General features: G+C 44.4%; 1 protein-coding gene and 2 pseudogenes across 2 annotated transcripts in view; 1 reads left to right on the plus strand and 2 right to left on the minus strand.

Moving 5' to 3' along the window:
• AKR1A1 (aldo-keto reductase family 1 member A1) overlaps positions 1–13,303 on the plus strand; it is a 15,172-nt gene extending 1,869 nt beyond the window's left edge. The window contains exons 1-9 of one of the 2 annotated variants that reach the window (XM_040470055.1): positions 2,928–2,950; positions 7,097–7,185; positions 9,146–9,265; positions 9,431–9,582; positions 10,214–10,409; positions 11,764–11,963; positions 12,200–12,272; positions 12,414–12,500; positions 13,141–13,303. In XM_040470055.1, coding sequence (XP_040325989.1) covers positions 7,102–7,185; positions 9,146–9,265; positions 9,431–9,582; positions 10,214–10,409; positions 11,764–11,963; positions 12,200–12,272; positions 12,414–12,500; positions 13,141–13,206 — 978 coding nt within the window. In that variant the 5' untranslated portion in view covers positions 2,928–2,950; positions 7,097–7,101 and the 3' untranslated portion in view covers positions 13,207–13,303. Of the gene's footprint in view, positions 1–2,927; positions 2,951–7,096; positions 7,186–9,145; positions 9,266–9,430; positions 9,583–10,213; positions 10,410–11,763; positions 11,964–12,199; positions 12,273–12,413; positions 12,501–13,140 lie in introns of those variants that run through there. The other variant, XM_040470054.1, reaches the window with a different exon arrangement.
• A 242-nt stretch (positions 13,304–13,545) lies between these two features.
• LOC121017608 (small nuclear ribonucleoprotein Sm D2-like) lies at positions 13,546–15,871 on the minus strand (annotated as a pseudogene).
• A 4,360-nt stretch (positions 15,872–20,231) lies between these two features.
• LOC121027038 (cell division control protein 42 homolog) lies at positions 20,232–21,706 on the minus strand (annotated as a pseudogene).
• Positions 21,707–26,624: the final 4,918 nt, after the last annotated feature.

The following is a 26,624-nucleotide window of genomic DNA, read 5'->3' on the forward strand; positions in this document are numbered from 1 at the left end:
AAGGAAGGAAGGAAGGAAGGAAGGAAGGAAGGAAGGAAGGAAGGAAGAAAAAAAAGTGATGAAGGCAGTGACTTCCTCAAATGCCCTGCAGCCCATTTGCCTTAGTGTGTGTGCTCACATGTGTTTCTACGTCTATGCATGGGGCAGGCACTCTAGGAGTAAGGGGTTCAGATAGGTGACCTCTGACCTCAAGGTATCCCCTAGTTTGTGAGGGAAACTCATATAAACAAACAACTGCAGCTATGTGCACAAGCTGTCAGTGCACAGGAGGAGCAAGTGCTAGCTGAAGGATGAGCAGTAATTAGCCAGACAAGGGTGGGACTTGGGGAAGCAAAGTGTGCCTGGAGTTAAGTAAGCGGTGGCTGGTTTTGCAAAGTCTGAAGCACGGAGTTTGGAATGAAGAGGTGGAAAAATGAGGAGGATGGGAGCCAGGTAATGAAATGTATTACTAAGGACTGTGGACTTTATCCTGAAGGTAAGCAAGAACTACTGGAAGAATTTGAGCCTTGGAATCACATGTTCAGATTTAGTGAATGGATTGTGGGGAGAGCGGCTGCACTGGAAGCAGAGAAATGGTGGTTCAGGTAGGGGTGGTTCGAGCTAGAGCAGTAGCAGTGGAGGCAGATATGGATGGACTGGAGAAAGACTTAAGAAATATATATTTTAGGGGCGCCTGGGTGGCTCCGTCGGTTAAGCGTTCGACTTCGGCTCAGGTCATGATCTCACAGTCCGTGAGTTCGAGCCCTGCGTCGGGCTTTGTGCTGATCGCTCAGAGCCTGGAGCCTGTTTCCGATTCTGTGTCTCCCTCTCTCTCTGCCCCTCCCCCGTTCATGCTCTGTCTCTCTCTGTCTCAAAAATAAATAAACGTTAAAAAAAAGAAATATATATTTTAAATTTTTTTTTCAACGTTTATTTTATTTTTGGGACAGAGAGAGACAGAGCATGAACAGGGGAGGGGCAGAGAGAGAGGGAGACACAGAATCGGAAACAGGCTCCAGGCTCCGAGCCAAAAGAAATATATATTTTAAGATTCTTTTCACGTCAAGAGGTACATGAAGTGTTTGGCTCAGGTCATGATCTCATGGTTCATGAGTTCAAAGCATGCTGACAGCGCAGGCCTACTTAGGATTCTCTCTCCCTCTTTCTTTTCTCCTCCCCCCACTTATGCGCTCTCTCTTTCTCTGTCTCTCTCTTTCTCTCAAAATAAACTTAAGAAATATATATTTACCAGCATCAGTAGTGATGGGGTTTTGGAGTGGTGGGGGGTCTAGAGCCTAGGGCTAAGAAAGAATTTTTGAGACTTCTTTGGTGCAAAAAAGGTGATTTTAATAAAGCACAGGGACAGGACCCATGGGCTGAAAGAGCTGCCCTGGGGTTGTAAAGACTCAGTAATTATTTCCTATGGAGTTGGGGGGAGATAAAGGCAAAAGGGAGACCTCCAAAAGGACTTTCATATGCTAAAGAGGACTCACAAGATACTGGAGGCCTTGCTATTACCAGGCTAAGGTGGTTTTCCCTTTAGTGAGGCATTAACATTATAGGAAGTTCCTGGAGAAATGTTTCACTCTGCCTATCTCAAATATTCATCAATGGACTGTAGGTTATAAGGAAATTTAATTTTGGGGTGCTTGGGTGGCTCAGTCGGTTGAGCGTCCGACTTCGGCTCAGGTCATGATCTCGCGGTCTGTGAGTTTGAGCCCTGCGTAGGGCCCTGTGCTGACAGCTCAGAGCCTGGAGCCTGTTTCGGAATCTGTGTCTCCGTCTCTCTCTGACCCTCCCCCGTTCATGCTCTGTCTCTCTCGGTCTCAAAAAATAAATAAGCATTAAAAAAAATATATAAGGAAATTTAATTTTACCTACCATTTCCTTCTTGCCTTTGTTCCCCACATCAGAATGGAGGGGAGGGTGATGTTAGGGCTCCAGGAAACTGAATCTATAGGTTTCTGGAGATTAGGCTATTGGTAAGATTGCCTTTTTCTTATAATTTACTAAGACATTTGTAAACTGGTGGGGACTCAGGTCCTGCATGACTGTATCTCTATCAGTTAACCATTTGTTTTCCCCTTTTCCTTTGTTCTTGGGCAGCCAGGGGTGCCTGTGGAATGTCACACTTATCCCACCTTGTGGGGGGGGGGGGCGGGTAGGTGGTGTTAGCCGTGTCCCAGCCAAATAGACCTAATCTAGGCCAATGTTACATATTTAAAGTAGTTTTCTGTGCTTGTTTCTTAGAAGTACAAGCAAGGGTATACTCCCCTACCAATCACCTGTCAAAACCCTAAAATGATAATAACTCAGAAATGCCAAATGAACTGAAATACTTTATTTAGATGGCTTTTCAAGACCCCATGTGATGAGGGAGCATAATGCAAGCTGAGGGCAAAGCACAAGCTATCGGGTGCGCGAACACACCACACACACACACACACACCACACACCACACACACACACACACACACACACACACACACACACAAGGTGGGATATGTGTAATATTCTTCAGAAGCTCCTGGCTGCCCAAGAACAAAGGAAAGGACAGAAAACAGATGGTTAAACTGTTCAGTGTCCATCAGTTTACAAATGTCTTAGTAAATTACAAGAAAAAGGCAATCTTATCAATAGCCTAATCTCCAGAAACTGTAGACTCAGTTTCCTGGAGCCCCAACATCACCCCTTCGTAGTGATATGGGGAACAAAGGCAAGAAAGAAATCGCAGGTAAAATTAAAAAAATTTTTTTAACGTTTATTTATTTTTGAGACAGAGAGAGACAGAGCATGAACAGGGGAGGGGCAGAAAGAGAGGGAGACACAGAATCCGAAGCAAGCTCCAGGCTCTGAGCCATCAGCCCAGAGCCCGACGCAGGGCTCGAACTCACGGACCGCGAGATCGTGACCTGAGTTGAAGTCGGACGCTTAACCGACTGAGCCACCCAGGCGCCCCCAGAATTTGCAGGTAAAATTAAATTTCCTTACAACCTGCTGCCCATTGACAAGTACTTGAGGCAAATATTTCTCCATTTCTCCAGGAACTCCCTATGTCTTTTTTTTTTTTTTTAACATTTTATTTATTTTTGAGACAGGGAGAGACAGAGCATGAACAGGGGAGGGTCAAAGAGAGGGAGACACAGAATCTGAAACAGGCTCCAGGCTCTGAGCTGGCAGCACAGAGCCTGACACGGGGCTTGAACTCACGGACCATGAGATCATGACCTGAGCCGAAGTCGGCTGCTTAACCGACTGAACCACCCTAGTGCCCCAACTCCCTATGTCTTAAAGTCAATGCTTTGCTAGAGGGAAAAACAGCCTTAACTTGACAAATAGCTAGGCCTGCAGTATTCTGAGAATCTTCTTTAGCATATGAAAATCTCTTTGAAAACTTCCCCTTGACTTGACCTCCTCCAACTCCTTAGTATATAAACAGTCACTCTTTACAACCCCAGTGCAGCTCTTTCTGCTTCAATAAAATCACCTTTTTGTACCAAAGACTTAGAAAATTCTTTCTTGGCTGTCAGCTCAGAACCTGCCCACCTCCCACCCCCAACTCCAAAACTTTATCAGATGGATTATACTGTGAACATGTTGTCTGATTTGCTTTAACAGTTGTTACCCAGGCCCTTGAGTCCCTTGTGAGAGAGAGTATACAGAAAGAAGAGCATGCATGGGTCAGGTACTGTGCAAAGTGCTTTAGATCTAGCTTCTCTTCCAAATGGGGGAAGGCGTGCTGAGATTCAGACTCAGGTCTGTGCAACCCCAGGCCCTAAACTGATTCCTTTGTGCTCTGCTGTTGGATTTGATGAGTTCAGTTTTGGACATTTTGAGTCTTAGATACCTATAGGGCATACTGGTAGAGATATCTCCAGGGAGTTGAATGTACAGAACTAGGGTGGGCAGAATCAGTGCTTAAAGTGATAACTGAAGACATGAGCTTAACTAGGGAGTGAGAAGAGGATTGGGAACAGAACTCTGAGGGACACCAACATTTATGGGAAGTAAAGGAAAGGCCCATGCAGCCCAGGAACATTCATGTAAATACTGCTTCCTCTTTTTCCTGTGTTTTTGAGATCCCTGCATGCAAGCAGCAGCTATAGAGCCCTCCTCTAAGAAGAAACATAGGCACTGATTTAGGAATAATAAAACCTGAGTCCTTTAAAAAAAAAAAAAAAGAGTTTGAGTAATCTCTGTACCCAGTGTGGGGCTTGAACTTAAAACCCCAGGATCAAGAGTTACATGCTCCACTGACTGAGCCAGCCAGGCACCACTGAAATTTGAGACCTGATACTACCTCTCCCTATGCAGACCCAGTTTTTCTCTCTTTCATGAGTAAAACCTTCCCAAATCAACGTGAGGGTTTCTGAGTGTTGCCAGAGGCCAAGCCAGGCAGTTTCTGACAACTTCAGAGCCTGTTGATTCAGGAGAAGGCTGGAAAGCCAATGCCTCAGGCAGAAGATGAGGAAGTCCAGAGCTGGCAGAGTATGACTTCCTGTCCTAGAGGAAAACATTTGTTCTTTGCAGAGACTCTTCTATTCCCTCCCTTGGAGCTCTTGTTCTTTGAAGCTCTTTGTTAGGTCTTCCTACTTGTATAATCCCAACCCACCCCCGCCCCCCCCCAAGCCTCATTGTTTTGGGTTTTCAGTTTCAGCATCAAAAGAAAGAGAAACAAGCATCAGGTTTCTTCTTCCTTTTCGCCTTAGATCAGGCCTTTGTTCAAGGCTCTCAGTCTAAGTCCACGTGTAATTTCAGAGTTCTCCAGTGTGTGCTGGGAAATCCGGGAGAGGCCAACGGTCACTTGTTTGGGGATCAAGCCCAGGAAACCAGCCACAGACGCTGGTGGCAACTGGCAGGCTAATTGCTCCTGTGAAGTCCAGACATGATTGCCTGATCCTCTGACAAGTTTATATCCCTGGGAAGTTTGCTAGCACTCAAGTGATCTGTGGTTTGATGCCCAGATTGAACTTTTTGTTTTTGTTTTAGCAGAAACAGGTGGTCTGCATAACCAGGTTATGCTAGACTGTAAAGTTCTTGCAGGGGTGCCTGGGTGGCTCAGTCCATTAAGCATCTGACTTTGGCTCAGGTCATGATCTTCTGGTTCATGAGTTCAAGCCCATGTCGGACTCTCTGCTCTCAATGCAGAGCCTGCTTTGGATCCTTTGTCCCCTCTCTCTCTGCCCCTCCCCTGCTCTCTTTCTTGCTCTCAAAAATAAACATTTATTAAAAAAAAAAAAAAAATTCTTCTGGAGTCAGACGTATCAGGAAAGACAATTTTGATGTGTCAATTATACTTAGAACTTGTCTTAGTTCTTTCTCTACCATAATATTCTGGATGTCTTTTCAGAACTTGGAAACAAAGGTTATATTTATAAAGGTATTGCTGGCAATGAAATCAATCCCAAGGGAATGATATCTATAGTACTAATGAAATCAAGGGAAAAGACTTCTACCTTATCTGCTCTAGGGTGAGCATTCTTTCTTTTTTCCCTTTCGCTTGGATAATTGCTATTCATCAAGACTTGACTTGGCATGCCTGGCTGGCTCAGTTGATAGAGCATGCGACTCTTGACTTTGGGGTTGTGGGTTTGAGCCCCACATTGGTGTAAAGAATACTTAAAAACAAAATCTTTTTTTTTTTTTTACTTTTTTAATGTTTATTTATTTTTGAGAGAGAGAGGGAGAGAGACAGAGCATGAGTGGGGGAGAGGCAGAGAGAGAGGGAGACACAGAATCTGAAGCAGGTTCCAGGCTCTGAGCTGTCAGCACATAGCCCGACGTGGGGCCCAAACTCACAAATCATGAGATCATGACTTGAGCTGAAGTCAGATGCTCAACCAACTGAGCCACCCAGGCACCCCAAGAATACTTAAAAATAAAATCTTAAAAAAAAAAAAAAAAAAAAAGACGACTCAAATATCCCCTCCATGAAGCCATCCTAGCAGGGTTACTCTTTTCTTATAGCACTTGAGCAGATTTTGCTCCTATCTTATACATTGTACTGATATCCTCAGTCCAGCCCCTACTAGCCCATAAACTCCAAGAGGGCAGGGGCTTTATTTGAATATGTATGTCTCTTAGATCTAGCACACGGCCAGGAATATTAAGCATTTGCTGCCTGAATGAGTATCCGTGGGTCATTTGGAGACTTCTGATTTTCATAGCTCTCCAAAGAGGGTTGTTCCAATCACCCACCTGTTTTGTTCAGTTGGAAATTTTCCTGTGTCTATAATTTACTGCTTTCTGCTGTGTCTAATTACCCTTCCTGGAAACCCTTTTCCCCTTGACTCTTAGGAAAGTCCAACTTACTCTTAAAAGCCAATGTCAATATTCCCTGGTCCTTGCTCTGCAGAAGTCATTTGCTTTTCTGTAGCACACTGTGATATGTGTCTACTGTGAGGCATAGCACAAGTATGTTATGAATCTGTGTTTACCTCTCTTTTCTTGCCTTTGTCCATTGGCTCTTCCTTGAATGCTTGGCTCTGCCACTTCTTAGCTGTTGATTCAAGGCAAATAACTTCACCTCTCTGAGCTTGGTTTTTTTGTTTTTGTTTTGTTTTTTTAAACAATGGTCTACTTCGCTTGTAATAACCCACTCAGGCCTTGTAACATGCTGATCAGACATCTTTGTGAGGTACTAGGAGAATCTGTAGTTTCTGACATCCTCCTGCAAATGTTCATTTCATCTCCAGAGAAGTGACCCATCCCCGAGCTTGTTCTGTCACTTGGTCTCACTTTGTTTCATAATGCCCTTTACCTGTCCTACACTGGTTTGAGACCTTATGTAGTCAAGGCTGGGTACTTCAGGGAGCCACCCACCTTTGTTTTTAGGTATTAGAACTGTCTAACATAGACCTTTAGCCTGGTAGAAGGAAGGCAGCTAAACTGATGGTCCGGTTAATATTTGTCCAGGAGCTCCTGACTTTGGTTGGTTCTAGTCACCCTGTCTTAGCTGCCCTCTGCTCACAGGCATGTATACACAACCACGTGTTTGTTCTCCTTTCGCCGCTGTGCTCCCTTTACCACCCATGTTTTACAGGAGTCTTGACAGGTGGGTGGCTGAAGCTCAAGCAGCACTGACCCCCACACCATTCTCTTCCCATCTGTGTTTCAGGGAGCATGGCGGCTTCCTGTGTCCTCCTGCACACTGGGCAGAAGATGCCCCTGATTGGACTGGGCACCTGGAAGAGCGATCCTGGCCAGGTGAGAGATGGAGGAAAAAGAGGAGGGCTTCTTGTGCCTCTGCCAGGGAAGAGGCAGTATTTGGGAGATGGTCCCAGCACTTTCCCTAGCAGCCCCAACCCTATACTCCATTTCATGTAGGGATGAACCTGAAGGGCAGTGGGAAGAAACAAGAGAAGAGACCAGCAGTGAGCCCTTGGCTTCCTCAGCTGACTCAGAGGAAGGGCTGAGGGGCCCAGTAGGGCCGAGCAAATAGGAAGGAACTCTTTCCCTAATTGAATCTGCACTGAGTGCTGTGGCAGACATGGGATCCCTCTGTGCCTGGCCCTATGCTGACCCCTCATAACGCCACTTACCACCTTGCGCCGTGATCATCTCTCCCTCTCCTACACAGGGTTCCTTGAGGACTGGGCCACTCCCTAATGCCCAGTCCAGAGATAGACAACAGCAGGTGTCAGGATTTGAAGAATAACTATGTCAGCTGTGTAGACCAAGGGTTAGCAAACTTTTTCTTAAAGAACCAGATGGTTAATAATTTAGATTTTGCTGGATAAGTTGCAAAACGGAGGTGATTATGTATTCATGTAACCTTTTAAAGGTGTAAAAGTCATTCTTAGCACAAGGGCTGGAAAAAAACAAAAGGCAGCTGAGAGCTGGAGTATAATAACCCCTGCTGTCAACTCTTCATCTTAGGGGAGCATGGGAATAGAGATCTGCTCCCACCTGGGGTGGGGCATCTTCCCAGGTCTTCTTCCTTGTTCTTTGGAAATCTGAATCAGGCTTTAGAGAAGTTTGGGGATTAAGTTTAAGAGGGACTCAGGCAGGGAGAACAGCCTCTTCTCTCAGGGATTTAGGCTGGTATTCGTGTTGTGTTCTGCCTCTTTTCCCTATGCTTTCATTCCTGCAGTTGCCCAGAACCCTGGAGTCAGGGTCTTTGTGCTCCAGGCAGGCACTGACATGGCCCAGGACAAGTCCAGGAGCTACATAAAGGCAGGAGGTGGAAGTCAGAACTGGGCCAAAACTAGGGGTTTGGGGCAGCAGGGGTGAGGGGAGTACGTCTGGATAGTAAGAGCTATACCTAGATGGGGATCTTGAATGGCAAGGCCCTGACACTGTTGGTTTTGCTTCTGCTACCATGTTTCTAGTCTGTTTTTTAGCAAATTGACTGACCTGTCCTACCTGGTGTCTGCTTTCTTCTTTCCTAACAGAGGGCTCTGAGCCCAGCCTCCATCTTACTTCTCTGCCTTCCTTAATTTTCTTCCGCTCTCAGAGTTCTTCTGCTTCCCTGAACTCCCAAAGCTCACTTGATCTTCAAGGCTCCATAAGCATTTCTCTGTGCGTTGGCCTACAAATTACTTACCTGTATATCATGTTTCTGTAACCAGCTTTTCAGGACTAGAGAACCTGTGTCCATGACCTATATTTCTGTTCTCTGTCAAAGGATACATCCACCTGCTGAGCATCTAACTGGGAATACAATGGTAGTTTTTTGCTGGGCTCGTGTTGAGATTGCTTAGGTAGGAGGGAAACTTGGGGGTTATTGGGGTAGGTACAAAGGGGTTGGGGTCTCTGAAGAGGCTTCTGGTCCCCTCAACTAGAACCATCTTTCATCTTTTCACCCCTACTTTATGGATAACTGCAGGGGCGCCTGGGTGGCGCAGTCGGTTAAGCGTCCGACTTCAGCCAGGTCACGATCTCGCGGTCCGTGAGTTCGAGCCCCGCGTCAGGCTCTGGGCTGATGGCTCAGAGCCTGGAGCCTGTTTCTGATTCTGTGTCTCCCTCTCTCTCTGCCCCTCCCCCGTTCATGCTCTGTCTGTCTCTGTCCCAAAAATAAATAAAAACGTGGGAAAAAAAAAATATGGATAACTGTAGTCATCCTGCCCCTCCCCCATCAGTGACCCTCAGGAGGGCAGTTCCTGGCCTAGGGCAGTTTCTGGCCTAGGCCAGCAGAGCTGAAACCTCTGCTTCTCTCACCTGGCAGGTAAAGGCTGCTGTTAAGTACGCCCTGAGTGTAGGCTACCGCCACATTGACTGTGCTGCTATCTATGGCAATGAGACGGAGATTGGGGAGGCCTTGAAGGAGAATGTGGGACCTGGCAAGGTGAGGTCTGGGGCTACAGAGGGATGGGGTGAGAGAGCTCTGGAGCTGGGGCACCTGGACAGAGGGATCTGAAAGCACCTTCCTTCTAATCAGTTTCCCAGAGGTGAGGGTGGGTGACTGGGTGCCCAGGGCTCTTCTCACTATGGGCCCTGCCCCCTGTACCAGGTGGTGCCTCGAGAGGAGGTGTTTGTGACTTCCAAGCTGTGGAACACTAAACACCACCCTGAGGATGTGGAGCCTGCCCTCCGGAAGACACTGGCTGACCTCCAGCTGGAGTATTTGGACCTATACCTAATGCACTGGCCTTATGCCTTTGAGTGAGTCTTGCCAGGGTCTTTATCCAGGGAGTCGGGTGTTGTGGGAGTCAGGTTAGGAACTTATAAGGCACAGGAGCAGAGCAGGAGCAGAGCAGGAGAGGAACATTCCTCAGCTTGCTGTGGGAACTCAGCCTTTTATGCCACAGCAGCCAGAAGTTTAGCTACAGAAAAGGAGTGCAGCTTCGCATGGTGTGTACCCTAGGGGTGCGCGGGTGGTCCCTCCTGCCCCCTTAATTTATTCAAAAAACTACTAGCTTCTAAGTTAGGCCTAGAGATTGCCGTAGAGAGTCAGCTCCAGCAGAGGGCGTGAAAGGAGCCTTACCATCAGCTCTGTGCACTGTAATGAAAGAAGATTGCAAGAGCATGCAACTCTCTGAGGGGGAAGAAGTTCAAGAAGATTTTCCAGAGGAGAAGAGGTACAATGTGTCTAGGAAGAAGAGGAGCGGAAATGGGCATTCTGTATAAAGTTAATGCCTGGGTCATGACCTTAAAGGGTTTCTTTAATAAGGTTTCTTATTCTTGGCTTTTTGCCCTTTCTGGGCTTAGTATGGGGACACAGAGTGGCTGGATGGGCAGGTAAGGTAGGAGGCCTACATTTGTGCCCACTCATGGGGAACTGTCTTTCACTTAGGCGAGGAGACAACCCTTTCCCTAAGAATGTTGATGGGACTATCCGCTATGATTCTACCCACTACAAGGAGACCTGGAAGGCTCTGGAGGCACTGGTGGATAAGGGGCTGGTACGGGCACTGGGCCTGTCCAACTTCAGCAGTCGGCAGATTGATGACGTGCTCAGTGTGGCGTCTGTGCGCCCAGCTGTCTTGCAGGTAAGTACAGCAAAGCAGATCTGTTGGTTTGGGGGTATATATGTGTTCAAGAACATGAGTGAGCAGATGATGCGTCTGTTTTATGGAGATGGTTAGCAAGTTTTCAGAAGTGTTAGTGTAAAATTCTATGCATAAAGAAGTCTGTTGAGTGTCTAACTCTTGATTTCGGCTCAGGTTGTGAGCCCAAGGTTATGGGATCAAGCCCTGCATTGAGTGCTATGCTGACAGCTCAGAGCCTGGAGCCTGCTTCAGATTCTGTGTCTCCCTCTCTCTCTCTGCCCCTCCCCTGTTCGAGCTTGTCTCTCTCAAAAATAAACATTAAAAAAAAACAACTTGGGGCGCCTGGGTGGCGCAGTCGGTTAAGCCTCCGACTTCAACCAGGTCACGATCTCGCGGTCCGTGAGTTCGAGCCCCGCGTCGGGCTCTGGGCTGATGGCTCAGAGCCTGGAGCCTGTTTCCGATTCTGTGATTCCCTCTCTCTCTGCCCCTCCCCCGTTCATGCTCTGTCTCTCTCTGTCCCAAAAATAAATAAACGTTGAAAAAAAAAAAGAAAAAAACAACTTAAATTTTTTTTAATTTTTATTTTAGAGAGTGTGAGTTGGGAAGAGGGAGAGAATCCCAAGCAGGCTCCAGGCTCAGTGCAGAGCCCGACACAGGGCTTGATCCCATGACCCTGAGATCACGACCAAAACCAAAATCAAGAGTCAGACAGTCAACTGACTAAGCCACCCAGGTGCCCCAAAAAATAAAAACTTAAAGATAAAGGGCATTGAGTTAACTACACTGGAATTAAATTAAAAAAAAACTAAAAAGGTCTGTTTGATTGAAACACAATGGAAATAAATATGAATAACGTACATACAAAGTAAGATTGAGGGTGCCTAGGTAGCTCAGTGGGTTAAGCATATGATTCTTGGTTTCAGCTCAGGTCTCGGCTCAGGTCGTGATCTCACGGTTAGGGAGTTCGAGCCCCACATAGGGCTCTGTGCTGACAGCGTGGAGCCTGCTTGGGATTTTCTCTCTCCCTTTATCTCAGCCCCTCCCCTGCTCTCTCTCTCTAATAAATAAACTTAAAAAAAAATTAAAAATAGATAAAGTAAGTTTCTGTCAGTGAGAACAAGTACTATATATTGGTTCATATCAAATATAAGAATATTAGAAAACCAAAAATAAAGAAATGAAAGGCATTGAAGTGTGGGAAGAGAATGAAATGGACAGTGGAAGATGGAGAGTGAGAAAAGTGATTTGAGGAGAAGTGGGGGGATCAGCAGTGCAAGGTTGGTCAAGATGTGTGGGTGGGGTTCTAAAATTTGGGTGTGGCCAACCTATAGTGATGGGTTTTTTCTTGATTCAGGTGGAATGCCACCCATACCTGTCTCAGAAGGAGCTGATTGCCCACTGCCAAGCACGTGGCCTGGAGGTGACTGCTTATAGTCCTCTGGGCTCCTCTGATCGTGCTTGGCGTGATCCTAATGAGCCTGTCCTACTGGAGGAGCCAGTGGTCCTGGCACTGGCCGAAAAGTATGGCCGGTCTCCAGCTCAGATCCTGCTCAGGTGTGCACAGTCTTGGAGAAAGGTGGGGCAGGGCACTGGATTGGGAGGCAAGTGTTGAGGGATGTGGTTGCTAATCTTGCCATGTATGTAATCTGGGAGAAGCTACTCTGAGGCATGTTCCCCATTCTAGTGAGGCTCAGGGAGTCCAGGAGTTTAGAGAGCACTGTGTGGAAGACAAAACACTGCTTGTGAGTACTGACTCCTCTTCCTAATTCTATTTCAATCACCCACCTTAGGTGGCAGGTCCAGCGGAAAGTGATCTCTATCCCCAAGAGTATCACACCTTCACGTATCCTTCAGAACATCCAGGTACTTGGTGTTGGGTCCTTTCTCTTTTAGACCATTGGGACACAGTCTGGCTCTGACTCTGCCTGGCAAGAAGGCAGTGTTCTGGAATCTCAACTTCCACACACAAAGCTGGCTTTCCTGACCTCCACTTTCCCTCCCCAGGTGTTTGACTTCACCTTTAGCCCAGAAGAGATGAAGCAGTTAGACACCCTGAATAAAAATTGGCGATACATTGTGCCCATGATCACTGTGAGTATATATCATGTGCTAGAGTTACAGAATAAATGTAAGTTTTGCGGCAGGAGTCTGACCCAAAACTGGCCTCAACCTCCCTGGTCAGAGGAGACGCAGGATGTTGTTGGTAGGATTGCTTTTCCTGCACACAGTGGGCTTTTTTATTTTTATTAAGCTTGGGGAAGTAGTATGGCTTGGGAATAAAGCATATAGCCTGTGAGTCCCAGGCTATATGACCTTGTGACGTAGAACAAGTTATTTAACTTCTCCAAGCCTCAGTTTCCCAGTAAACTGAGACATAGCAAGTTCCCAGTTCTTGACACATAGCAAGTTCTCAGTAAATGGTATAAATAAGAGGAGCCTAGAAGGCATTCTCAACCTTGGTAGAGGGATTGAGGTTGGGTTGAAGCCTGTTACACATAGGGATATAAATAATTCCTTATCCCAGCTGAGACTACAATCTCTTAGGGGCAGGGACAGGTATATAACAGACTATGGTTTGCTGGAGTGCTGACACTGGCATTGTCTGAGGTCCAGGTCCTGCCACTGCCATCTGTCATAGTGCTTACAGGTTTATGAAGATTCAGGGAAAAATGCCCTGTGTCTTTGGAATGTCAATTCCTGCTAATAGTCATCCGTCTGTCTCTCTTTCCAGGTGGATGGGAAGAGGGTCCCGAGAGATGCAGGGCACCCTCTGTATCCTTTTAATGATCCATACTGAGACCACCACTCTGGGGTTTCCTTTCCAGCTCTCCAGCTACAAGGTCCTGCCACCCCCAGAAAGAAGGAGTTAATAAAACCACTGGAACATCCATACTACTTGCTTGTCTTATTTGTCTGGTCAGACCCAAGATAAAAATGGTTTCCCTTAGGAATGCCAGACCTAGGGACGCTGCAGCCCCAAGCCCAGACTTCTTTTGGTTCTGGAGGAACAAGAATGTGGCTGAATTCCAGTTCTACTTTCTTGAATTAGGTACCTTGATGGAGTAGTGCCATCTACTGGCAGTTTGCAGCACTTACATGCTCCCCAGAGTGCCCAAAATTGGTTCTTGGCGTGCCATTATGGCAGTGCGATCCCGTGGTTTCGTGACACTGCTGGGCCTGGGTCTTGGGTTCCCACCCCACCACCCTGTTCAGCCCCTAGGTTTAGGACTGTGAAGAGGAAAACAAACAAACAAACATTCAGAAGTTTGAGAATTCCAGCTTATAATACCAAGAAAGGAGGGGATAGGGGCTTTGTCTCATAGACACTATAGTCAGTATGCATAGGCTACCTGAAGGAGGTCAAGTCAGTCCAAAAACTTGCCAGTCTGCATGTATTTTATGTATTTTATAGTCCCACCAGAAGCCACTGAGGTTTTTTTTTGTTTTGTTTTGTTTTTTTTAATGTATATTTATTTATTTTTGAGAGAGAGGGAGACAGAGAATCCCAAGCAGGCTCTGCACTGCCAGCTCAGAGCCTGACACAGGGCTCAATCCCACAAACTGTGAGATCGTGAGCCGAAACCTAGAGTCAGGCACTTAACTTACCGAGTCACCCAGGTGCCCTAGCCACTGTGGTTTTAGGAGAGTTTTTTTTTTTTTTTTTAATGTTTTTTTTAATGTGTATTTATTTCTGAGGCAGAGAGAGACAGAGCATGAGTGGGGGAGGGTCAGAGAGAGAGGGAGACACAATCAGAAGCAGGCTCCAGGCTCCGAGCTGGCAGCACAGAACCCGACGCGGGGCTTGAACTCACAAACCATGAGATCATGACCTGAGCCGAAGTTGGTCGCTCAACCGACTGAGTCACCCAGGCGCCCCAGGAGAGTTTTTGAATAATTCCTCTAAAAAGTCACACAAAACATATTTTAGTTTTCCAGTGGAACCATTGCTCTTCATTCAACACATATTTATTGGGTACTTACATGAGTTAAGCACAATGTCAGACCCAGGGGACCAAGACACATAGGTCCTTACGGTTTAATGGAGGAGACAGACTTTAAGTAATTGCATAATTAGTTTAATTACACTTGGAAGAAGTGTTATGAAAAAACGCAGAGTAAGGAGCCTACTGATTTAATCAGCAGAGATATGAAGGATGAATAGGGATTAATTAGTTAAAAGAGGTGAACATGAGAACAGTATTCCATATAAGTTGAATAGCTTGTGGTAGGGGGGAGCCTTGAAACTAGAAGAAGCTGTTGGGAAAACCTAAAGAAGTCTTTTGTAATAAAAACTGAAAGTGAGTGGGGATGAAATGGCATGAAATAATGCTGAAATTAGGTAGGGCCTGGTGATGGAGGGCCTAGTTAAAGATTTTGCTTTTATCCTGAACGAAGTAGGAAGCCACACAGTTTGGAGCTGGAATAACTTGTCATGATATGTGTCTTAGCAACACAATGCTGATGCAGTGGAGAGAATGGATTAAACGGATAAAAAGTAGATGGAGGGAGCATGTTGGAAGTTAGTTTTTTCTGGTCCTTTCTACCTGGAACAACCCATCCTTTAGCCCACTGTGCAGTTAACACCTCTTCCTTAAATGTCCAGTTTAGCTGTCACTTCCTCTGGGACCTCTTTCCTGACCTCCCCCTCCCCAGGTTGTTTGCTTATGATTCCATAGCTTCTGACTCATGATTCAAGTTTCTACAATTATGAAGTAGTTTGAGTATGAGGTGTATTAATTTGCTAGGCCTGCTGTAACAGTACCACAGAATGGGTGGCTTAAACAACAGAAATTTATTCCTCACACTTCTGGAAGTTACAAGTCTAAGATGAAGGTGTCAGGATTGCTTCCTTCTGAAGGTCATGAGGGAAGGATTTGTGCCAGGACTTTTTCCTTGGCTTATAGATGGCCATCTCCCTGTGCCTTTACAACTTCTCTCTGTATACTTCTATGTCCAAATTTCTTCTCTCGCTCTCTTTTTTTTTTTTTTTTGCCACAGAAAAAACCTAAGACTTTATTATTCCCATTCCAAAGGGCAGGTCTTCGAAGGATGAGGGAATTCCAACTGTGAGGAGGAAGTCCCTGCTTGCCTTCGATAAGTAGGTTCTGCCGGACCACAATGACCCAGTCCCACACAGGAACATCTTGGAGATGCAGTGGTTTTATTGATTGGCTTGGACTTCTTACTCTTACCACTCTTGGAGACATCAGTCCACATCTTTCACATTCTCCAGCACCATGGTGCAATGCCTGTCAAAGGCCTTCCCAGGGCCCAGGGGCTTCTTGTTGCAGCAGTTGATGAACACTTGGGCGTTCTTGACTGAATGTGTGAGCACAGAGAGTGGACCCATGTTAAACTCTTCATCCTCCCACTTCTGTAGCTCCTCTGGGGTCATCTCACTCTTGAGCTTCTTTTATGTATGTATGTATGTATGTATGTATTTAATTTACATCCAAATTAGTTAGCATATAGTGCAACAATGATTTCAGGAGTAGACTCCTTAATGACCCTTACCCATTTAGCCCATCCCCCCTCCCACAACCCCTCAGTAACCCTCTGTTTGTTCCACATTTAAGAGTCTCTTATGTTTTGTACACTTCCCTGTTTTTATATTATTTTGCTTTCCTTCCCTTGTGTTCATCTGTTCTGTGTCTTACAGTCCTCATATGAGTGAAGCCATATATTTGTCTTTCTCTGACTAATTTCGTTTAGCATAATACCCTCTAGTTCCATTCACGTAGTTGCAAATGGCAAGATTTCATTCTTTTTGGTTGCCAAGTAATACTCCATTGTGTGTGTGTGTGTGTGTGTGTGTGTGTGTGTGTGTGTGTGTGTATCTTCTTTATCCATTCATCCATCGATGGACATTTGGGCTCTTTTCATACTTTGGCTATTGTTGATAGTGCTGCTATAAACATTGGGGTGCATGTACCCCTTTTAAACAACATACCTGTATCCCTTGAATAAATACTTAGTAGTGCAATTGCTGGGTCGTAGGGCAGTTCTATTTATATCACTCTTGAGCTTCATGTTGGATTAGGGCCCATCCTAATGACCTCATTTTAACTTAATTATCTCTTTAAAGACCCTGTCTCCAAATACAGCCACATTCTGAGGTACTGGGAGTTAGGAGTTAAGTACAGAAATTTGGAGAGGACACAATTCAGCCCATACGAGGAAGCAGAAGTTATTGAATATAACATGAAATTATTCACTAATAAACAAAACTGACTGATTAAAAATGTTTCCTGACTCAAACATCTCACCATACTTAACTTTAGAATTTCTCTGTTGACATCTTTGACTAATCACTGGATAATACAGTGCACATCCACTGCAAAGTGAAATTGCAAATCTTGCAAAAGATGTATTATTTGATGAAACAATGGAAGTGAAGCTGGAGAAATTTCATACAACATACCCAAAGCCATTGATAAGTGAGGATCTGATAGTTAACCAACAAAGAAAATCAAAGATGAGGACACTAGCCTTTGAAGGAAGATACTTAATATCAAAGTATTAAGGCTTTTTGGAAAACTATGAAGTCCTCAAGTATTTTTACAAAAATGATTCTTTTTATGATTATTGTTTTGAATAAAAAGAATTTCAAAATGAGACTTGCCTTTCTGAGACTACATTCCAGAAGAAAGGAAGAGAGTGCTCACCGGCTAATGGCTAGCACCACCACATTCTAGTTCTTACACCAAAAATTTTTTATACACCAGTACAATCTAACACCTCTCAGAAACTGCCTTGTAGTCTGCAAGGGAGAGTCCATCTCACAGGCAGGTAGGAAAAATTAGACCTTGTAACATTGTGTAGGGGAAGGAATGTGAACCTTGTAGTCAAAATGTTGATGAATCTAAAAAAGGATACTGGAGGGGTGCCTGAGTGGCTCAGTTAACAGTCCATTCCACTCTTGATCTTGGCTCAGATCATCTCACAGCTTGGCTCGTGATTTTGAGCCCCTGCATCTGTCTTTGTGCTGACAACACAGAGCCTGCTTGGGATTCTCTCCCTCTTTCTCTGCCCCTCCTGCTTGTGCTCTCTCTCTCAGAATAAATAAGTAAACATTAAAAAAAAAAAAGATACTTGAAAAGGGGGACTGATAACACGCATTTGAAAGAGGTCACAGTATTCATGTAGGAAAATATCCATTAAGGAGTCCTGATATTTGTCCAAAGCATTAAAATATTGAAAATCTCTTTTTAGGGGTGCCTGGGTGGCTCAATCGGTTGAGCATCCGACTTCGGCTCAGGTCATGATCTCACAGTTCGTGAGTTCGTGCCCCACGTCTGGCTCTGTGCTGACAGCTCAGAGCCTGGAGCCTACTTCAGATCCTGTGTCTCCCTCTCTCTCTGCCCCTAACCCACTCACATTCTGTCTCTGTCTCTCTCAAAAATAAAATAAACATTTAAAAATTTTATTAAAAAAAAATCTTTTTAAAAAAAATTTTTTTAAATTTATTTTTTGAGAGAGAGAGGGGGCGCATGAGAAAGAGAATCTCATGCAGCCCCTGCACTGTCAGTGTGGAGCCTGAAGCAAGGCTCTAGCTCACTGGAAGCAGGGCTTGAGTTCATGAACCATAAGATCATAACTTGAGCCAAAGGTGTCCCTGAAAATCTTTTTATTGGTTGAGATGTTAACTGCTAGAATGTTCATGACAAGTTCTGTTGATTTTCCTCTTTATATTCCTTTCTGTGGATCGTCCACACTTCAACACCCGTATATTCATGAAACTATGTTTTCAAATTTATTAACATATATTCTTAATATGCTTATTTTTTAATTGTGTTTAAGTTTCTATAGTTATTTCTTCTGCATTTTCCTTTCTGCATTTGCTATCTATATATTTTTTCTGCACATATTTAATTTTTTTAAAAGAAGCAGTCTCTAGTTTTATTATTTTTCAATATTTCTCTTGATTTCTGCCGTATCTTCCTTATGTCTTTTCCTCCTGAGATTTCTCTATTGCTTTTTTTAACTTCATAAATTGAATTATTAGGTCATTCTTTTTACTGTTTCCTGACAAAATTTTTTGAAAGCTAGAATTCATGTAGGGGCGCCTGGGTGGCGCAGTCGGTTAAGCGTCCGACTTCAGCCAGGTCACGATCTCGCGGTCCGTGAGTTCGAGCCCCGCGTCGGGCTCTGGGCTGATGGCTCGGAGCCTGGAGCCTGTTTCCGATTCTGTGTCTCCCTCTCTCTCTGCCCCTCCCCCGTTCATGCTCTGTCTCTCTCTTTCTCAAAAATAAATAAAAACATTAAAAAAATTATTTAAAAAAGTTTATTTATTTTGAGAGAGAGAGAGTGAGCAGGGGAGGAGCAAAGAGAGAGGGAGAGAGAGAATCCCAAGGAGGCTCTGCACTATCAGCACAGAGCCCAATGCGGGGCTTGAACTCATGAACTGCAAGATCATGACCTGAGCTAAAACCAAGAGTTGGACAATCAACAGATTGAGCCACCCAGGTGCCCCTATGTTATATAACATTTTGAGAGTAAGCAGCTTAGAGCTGGTATAGTGGCTCCATGATGCTAGGAACATAGGCTTCTCCTGTATTACTGCTTTGTCATTCCTGGGGCATTGCCCTGATTGACATGGTTGAAGATGGTTCACCAAGTCTTTTTTCATTTTTTTAAGTTTTATTTTTATTTACTCATTTTGAGAGAGAGAGAGGGAGAGAGAGAGAGAACGAGCAGGGGAGGGACAGAGACAGAGGGAGAGAGAATCTCAAGCAGGTTCTTTATTGTCAGTGCAGAAGCCCAATGTGGTGCTCAAATTCATGAACTGTGAGATCATGACCTGAGCCGAGGAAGGAAGCTTAATGCACTGAGCCACCCAGGTGCCCCTCGCTACCAAGTCTTTTGAAAGACCAGCCCCTTCCCTTTGATGTGTCTATCTGGAAGTTGCACATATTGCTTCTGTTCACTTTCCATTAACCAGAATGTCATCATGTGAGTACTACCTCCATGGGACAGTGACAAATAAATATATAAATATACAAATAAAATAAAATAAAAATAAAAAAATAAATATATAAATAAATTAAAATCAGGATTCTGTTACTACTATAGAAAAAGGGGAACATGCATATGGAAGACAACTAGCTGCCTGTCACAAAGTCTCAACATTTTGTTTGTAATCATTTAATCCCTTTTTTTCAATATCCTTCTACTCTCAACCTTCACTCAGTTCAACATCCTTTTTTGTTTTATCCTTTTTTTTTTGAAGGGTTTTTTGTTTGCTTAATACACCTGAAAAGAATGCATGTACAAAGAATTGAGACATGTGAAAGCATTGGTTCAACATTACGAGAATTAGGATTTGGGGAAGGCGGAGAAGATTACCTAAACATTTTTAAAAATTGGGAACTGCAACCAAAATAAGCAGATAAAATCCCCATTAACACTTATGAAGAATCTTCATAAGACTCCATTTTTTTTTACTAAACTAGAGAGCCTTAACTAGCTACTCTAGGGTTCCTCCTATGCAAAACAGAAATAAGGGGATTCCCCTGACTGGTCCCCACGTTGTTAAATGTCCTCCCCCCCCCCCCCCCCACCCCCCCCTTCTTCATGAAGCAGATCTGTCTCCATCCTCCAACTTGAAAGAGGATGTGCATCATTCCACAGACATCTGTCTTCTAGCACCACCCCTCACACTTCCTCGATCTACCAGGTCTCTGGCTGTGTTTTAGGAACACCGTATCATACGCTACTAAGCTGGACATCTACCTAAGCATGTAAGACAATGACTGACAGGGAAGAAAACATGTTTTTTAATTACGTACTCAATCCATTTGGTGTATTTCAAAAGGTGCAATACTTTTCTTCATTTATCAATGAATGAAGTTAGAAATTAACTTCAAAAAAAAAAAATCAGCAAATGGCAAACAAATTTCCTTGAAAGTCACAGTCACATATAGAGTGCATCCTAGAAAAGAGGAGGGGCAAGACAGGTTCCACCCGCTTTCATGAGTTTCATCAAGTACTAGACCTACCCAAGGGTGGAGAGAAAGGCAACTTTCAAAAAGGAGTATGTTATTAAATGAGGCATTTACTATACTCCTTCCTAAGAGCACCAGGTGGGGGACAAGTGTTCTAAACTAGCTCTAGGAAGTGGAATGTGGAGTCAGTCCATCCTCCTCCCCTTAAGGGCTGTCCAATGGTTACTGAATTTAAAAAACATGACTAAATAAAAACAACCCCCCCCAAACTCCCCCCCCCAAAAAAGAACAAAAACAAAAACAAAAAGAACAAAAACAAAAACAAAACCCCTAAATGTCCCAGATTATTCTCCAGAGTGGATGGAGGCCCGGGAGCAGCTTCAACAGCCCAAATTAGTCTGTTACAGAGTCATCACAAGCATGCCTTGCTTTTAAACAAAGAAACAAAAAAAAAAAATTTTTTTTTTGAAACAACAGAACAAAAACTAGTACTAACCACTTTTCTGCCAATACACAATTACTCAAATTAACTAGTACTGAGAGGGGGAAGGGGACCATACCTATGGGCCTTGTCTCACACGAGTGCATGTGGGTAGGTGCAGGGCATTTGTCATTATTGCAAAAACGAATTTTAATTTTTAATTTTTAGTTTGATTTAACATTGCTTTTAGTACGATGCTGACACCAGCTGTGTGGAAAGGGCTCTGGAGATGTTCATAGCAGCACACACCTGCGGGTCTTCTTCGGTTCTGGAGGCTCCAGGGCAGCCAATATTGCTTCGTCAAATACATTCTTTAGGCCTTTCTGTGCGAGTGCAGAACACTCCACATACTTGACCGCCTTCAGGTCACGGGCCAACTTTTCAGCAGTCTCTGGAGTGATAGGCTTCTGTTTGTTCTTGGCAAGTTTCTCAATCGTAGAGGGGTCATCTCGGAGATCAATTTGGGTCTCAACAAACAAGAAAGGAGTCTTTGGACAGTGGTGAGTTATCTCAGGCACCCACTTCTCCTTCACATTTTCAAATGGGGATGGAGAGACCACTGAAAAACAGACTAGAAATACATGTTTGTGGATAACTCAGCGGTCGTAATCTGTCATAATTCTCTTGCCCTGCAGTATCAGAAAGTCCAAGAGTATATGGCTCTCCACCAATCATAACTGTGACTGCATAGTTGTCAAAAACAGTTGGTACATACTCCGATGGAAATTTATTTGTTGTGTAGGATATCAGGAGACAGGTTTTACCAACAGCACCATCGCCCACAACAACACACTTAATTGTCTGCATTGCTGAAACAGTTTTGTATCCACTTTAAATATTTCAAATTCAATGATGACCTCAGCTTCTCTGCCGGGGCCTGTTTTATCCTTTTTTTATTAAAAAAAATTTTTTTTAAATTTATTTTGAGAGAGAGCGAAAGAGAGTGAGGAGGAATAGAGAGAGAGGGAAAGAGAGAGAGAATCTCAAGCAGGTTCTGCACTGTCAGCACAGAGCCCAATGCAGGGCTCCAACTCACAAACGCCTGAGATCATGACCTAAGCCAAAATCAAGAGTTGGATGCTTAATTGATTGAGCCACCCAGGCTCCTCTGTATTATCCTCTTTATTTTTTTTTAATGTTTATTTATTTTTGAGAGAGAGAGAGAGAGAGAGAGAGAGAGCAAGTGGGCGATGGGCAGACAGAGAGGGAGACAGAGGATCCGAAGCAGTGTGGGACTAGAACTCATCAACTATGAGATCATGACGAATTTATCAACTATGAGATTATGACATGAGCCTAAGTTGGATGCTTAACTGACTGAGCCACCCAGATGCCTCTTTTATCCTCTTTAAACTTCTAGTCTTCTATTGCCTTGGGGAAGAAGATGTAGACAGTCTAAATACCTCTTAAAAATGTTCAACCTAACCGCCTTTTTTTAGCCCTATTTTCATTCTCTATTCCTAGAGGGACCTGCTGCAACTAATTCCTGAGCCTTTCTTAGTCTGCTAGGTTAATTACTACTTGTTCATCTCTTTTCCAGCTTTTAAAATGTTACTGTTGCTTCCTTTCCCATTCTCTTTGATCCTGTTTTACCTAAAAACAAAACAAAACAAAACAAAACAAAACAACAAATAAAAGGTGTGCCTGGCTTAGTAGGTTAAGCATCTGACTCTTGATTTAGGCTCAGGTTATAATCTCATGGTTTGTTGGATTGAGCCCTGTGTCAGGCTCTGTGCTGACAGTACAGAGCCTGCTTGGGATTCAATCTCTGCCTCTTCCTACTCTCTCTCAAAATAAATACATATTTAAAAAATTAAAATTCTCTAGGGTCAATCACATTAAAAAAAAATTTCCTTTATTAGTATGTAGACAGGCTTCAAAAGGGAATGGATGTAAATGTATGTCTTCAACCCAACATCTTTTTAAAAAAATTTTAAATGTTTTATTTATTTATTTTTTATTTTTGAGAGAGAGAGAGAGAAAGAGAGAGAAAGTGCAGGGGAGGGGCAGAGAGGGAGGGAGCCAGAGGATCCAAATCAGGCTCTGCACTGACAGCAGAGAGCCAATGTGGGGCTTGAACCCATGAACCATGAGATCATGACCTGAGCCAATGTCTGGCACTCAACCGACTGAGCTATCCAGGCACCCCTCAACCCAACATCTTTAACTGGAAGCCCTCCCTAAATCTTGTTAAATGTAAGATTCTTCCCACCCCACCCCAGATAAAGTCCCATTATCCTTATTACTTACTATGAAATATTGGTTCTTATTTTAAGTAGATATATTCTTTAAAAAAAAATTTTTTTTTAATGTTTATTTATTTTTGAGACAGAGAGAGACAGAGCATGAACGGGGGAGGGTCAGAGAGAGGGGGAGACACAGAATCTGAAGCAGGCTCCAGGCTCTGAGCTGTCAGCACAGAGCCTGATGCGGGGCTCGAACCCACGAACCACGAGATCATGACCTGAGCCGAAGTCGGACGCTTAACCGACTGAGCCACCCAGGCGCCCCTAAGTAGATATATTCTAAGTGAAATTTCTTTCAGTTCTAATTATGATTATACTATGATTGCTTCATTTGTTCATTCCTTCAGTCATCTAACAAGTTCACTTTTTTTCAACATTAAAAAACATTTTTTTAATGTTTATTTATTTTTTTAGAGAGATAGAGTGTGAGCAGTGGAGGGGGAGAGAGAGAGGGAGACACAGAATCTAAAGCAGCTACAGGCTCTGAGCTGTCAGCACAGACCCCGATCCAGGGCTTGAACTCACAAACCGAGAGGTCATGATCTAACCCGAAGTTGGACACTAAACTGACTGAGTCACCCAGGCGCCCCCCCCCCCCCAACAAGTTCACTTTGGACACCTAGTGTGAGTCAGCCACTACTATGGTATGCATTGGGGATTTAGCTATAAACAAGACAGAAAAAGTCACATGGAACCTATACTTAGAACTGGGTAAGAGTTAAAAAACAAAAACAAAAACAAAAAAACCAAGTAAATAACTTCAGAGTTTGATGAGCACAATGGAAGAATATACAAAAAGGAAGCTAATTTTGATTGAGTGGACTGGGAAGGCTTCTTTGGAGAAGTAACATTTAAAAATGAGGGCTGAAGGATGAACAGAGCTAGTCATTCCAAGTATTGGGAGAAGAGCTTTCTAGGCAGTCAGGTAGTAAGCACAAAGGCCCCTGGATATGAGAAAGGGCTTGGGCATTCTGAGGAATAGCAAGGAGATCAACATAGTAGGAGGAAGATAAAGGAAAGGGAGTAGTATGAGATGTTTGGAGAGGTGGATTGGAGCTGGATCATACAGGACCTTGCAGGCAATGATAAGGAGCTCAAAATTTCTTCTAAGAGCAATGGAAAGCTATTCAAGGAGAGTGATGTGATCTTATTTATATTTTAAAAAGATTTTCCTGGAGAGGATTATGCAGAGACCAGAGGCTGTGTAGTAGTACAGGCAAGAGATGATGATGGCTAGGCTTGGATCAGAATGCTGGTAGTAAAGACTGACAGAGTGGATGGATTTAAAATCTATTTTAAAATCTATTTTTTATACAACTGAATTCCCCAAAGTCAGAGATCATGTCTTTTGTCCTTAGGACCTAGTACAAAGCCTTGCACAGCATGGTTGCTCTGTGAATGTTAGCTTAACAGATGAGTGGGTCACAATGAGAGGCCTGAGAAAATTAAAACTTAAAAGCTTAAGTTACGGGAAACTGAAACTTAACTAAGCTTAACCAGCTTGTTCCGCTTCTGTACAATTGCTTGGCGCGCCCATGTATTCCTGATCAATCATAGTTGCCTGGCACAACCGTATATTCTTGATCAACCATTGTTACTTGGCACATCCGTGTATTTCTGATCAATCATTGTTGCTTGGCACATCCGTGTATTCCTGATTTCCCCATGACTTGTTTGTACCTGTCTATAAAAGGGGTGTAAAAACTTCTCTCAGGACCTCTCGTCGTCACCGGCAACGAGTGCGCGGAGGTCCAGGTTCGAACCTGCAATAAATGACCCTTGCTGCTTAGCTTTGACTCTGGACTCTGTTGGTTCGTTTTTGGGGGTCCCTTGGACTCTGGGCGTTTCAACAAAAGGTACTAGACCGGTTTCTCAGACCCTAGCCCAGGTTGCAATGCTGCAATGACTCTGAAGAGATCTCCCCTTCCCCAAGCCAACCCTCCAGTCACCACGTTATCAGACAGTGGTAGCCATTTAAAAAAAAATTTTTTTTTTCAACGTTTATTTATTTTTGGGACAGAGAGAGACAGAGCATGAACGGGGGAGGGGCAGAGTGAGAGGGAGACACAGAATCGGAAACAGGCTCCAGGCTCTGAGCCATCAGCCCAGAGCCTGACGCGGGCTCGAACTCACGGACCGTGAGATCGTGACCTGGCTGAAGTCGGACGCTTAACCGACTGCGCCACCCAGGCGCCCCAGTGGTAGCCATTTAATGAGTGTTTAGCATAAGCCAGGTAGTGTTGATTATTGAAACAAGCATTAACTGTAATTTTCACAATATCCTGAAGGAGTGAATATAAATATTGTCATTTTACATACAATCTTAAAAGATTACATGACTTACCTCAAGTCACCCAGCTAATAAAGGGGATCCCACTTCTGTTTGCCACAGGAATTGGCATTTACAGGTCTAGCTCTATGCCCCTAAGATTTCAACCTGCCTGACCTTTTACAGACTGGGGGAAGAATTCTTGCAGGAAATCTTTTCCAGTGTGCCTTAATCTGGACAGAAATAAAATCCCTGTTCTGGGGCACCTGGGTGGCTCAGTCGGTTAAGCGGCCGACTTCGGCTGGGGTCATGATATCACGGTCCGTGGGTTTGAGCCCCGCATCGGGCTCTGTGCTTGACAGCTCAGAACCTGGAGCCTGTTTCAGATTCTGTGTCTCCCTCTCTCTGACCCTCCCCCGTTCATGCTCTGTCTCTGTCTGTCTCAAAAATAAATAAACGTTAAAAAAAAAATCCCTGTTCTGATCACCATAGGGAAGGCCATGGTGGAAGGCAATGGATGATGCTACAGGTGTGAGAAAGTGCAATCATTGCAGCCTGCCAGTTATCTTCCACTGCCAGTTGCAGGAAATGGAAGCACACTGCTTTCTGTAACTGACTTGTCTTGCAACTTTCTGAACAAGGCACACTGCTTCCCCCCGCCCCCCCTTTACAGTGTATTTATTTTGAGAGGGGGTAGGTGGGGAGGAGCAGAGAGACAGAATCCCAAGCAGGCTCCACACAGTCAGCGTGGGAGCCGGATGCGGGCTCGAACTCCCCAATCATGAGATCACGACCTGAACCGAAATGGACAGACCGATACTTAGCCGAGCCACCTAGGCGCCCCCTCTGAACCTTGGCTTCTATTTCTACCAAATGGGGCTGATAATCCCGATCTCACCAGTAGTGTTGTTAAGATTTAATAAAAACGGCTAACATCTTTCAAAGTGCCTAAGCAAAGTACTCTTTTCGTACTGTGCAAACGACAAATGGTAGCTCCGAGTGGAGGAAAAGAGCTGGGAGAGTTCAACTAGCCAGATTTGGAGTCTGGGTAGGGCTAAGAGGATTGCGTCAGGGGATTGGGCCAGCTGAAGGGGGGCGGGCCCAGAGGGAGGAGCCAGTCGCCAACACCCGCAGCCCTGACTTTGAATCCAGCGCGGTAGTTTCAGCGGTAGCCAATCCTAGGGTAGTATTTTCTTGCATCATTGTTGCTGAGGTTCAGAGCCACGAGTCTCTTACCGAAATCAGTTCTGGACGTTGCTGCTGTACCCATGCTCG

The sequence above is a fragment of the Herpailurus yagouaroundi genome, unplaced genomic scaffold (genome assembly GCF_014898765.1).
Source record: "Herpailurus yagouaroundi ecotype Mexico unplaced genomic scaffold, PumYag 77, whole genome shotgun sequence".
NCBI lineage: Eukaryota > Metazoa > Chordata > Mammalia > Carnivora > Felidae > Herpailurus > Herpailurus yagouaroundi.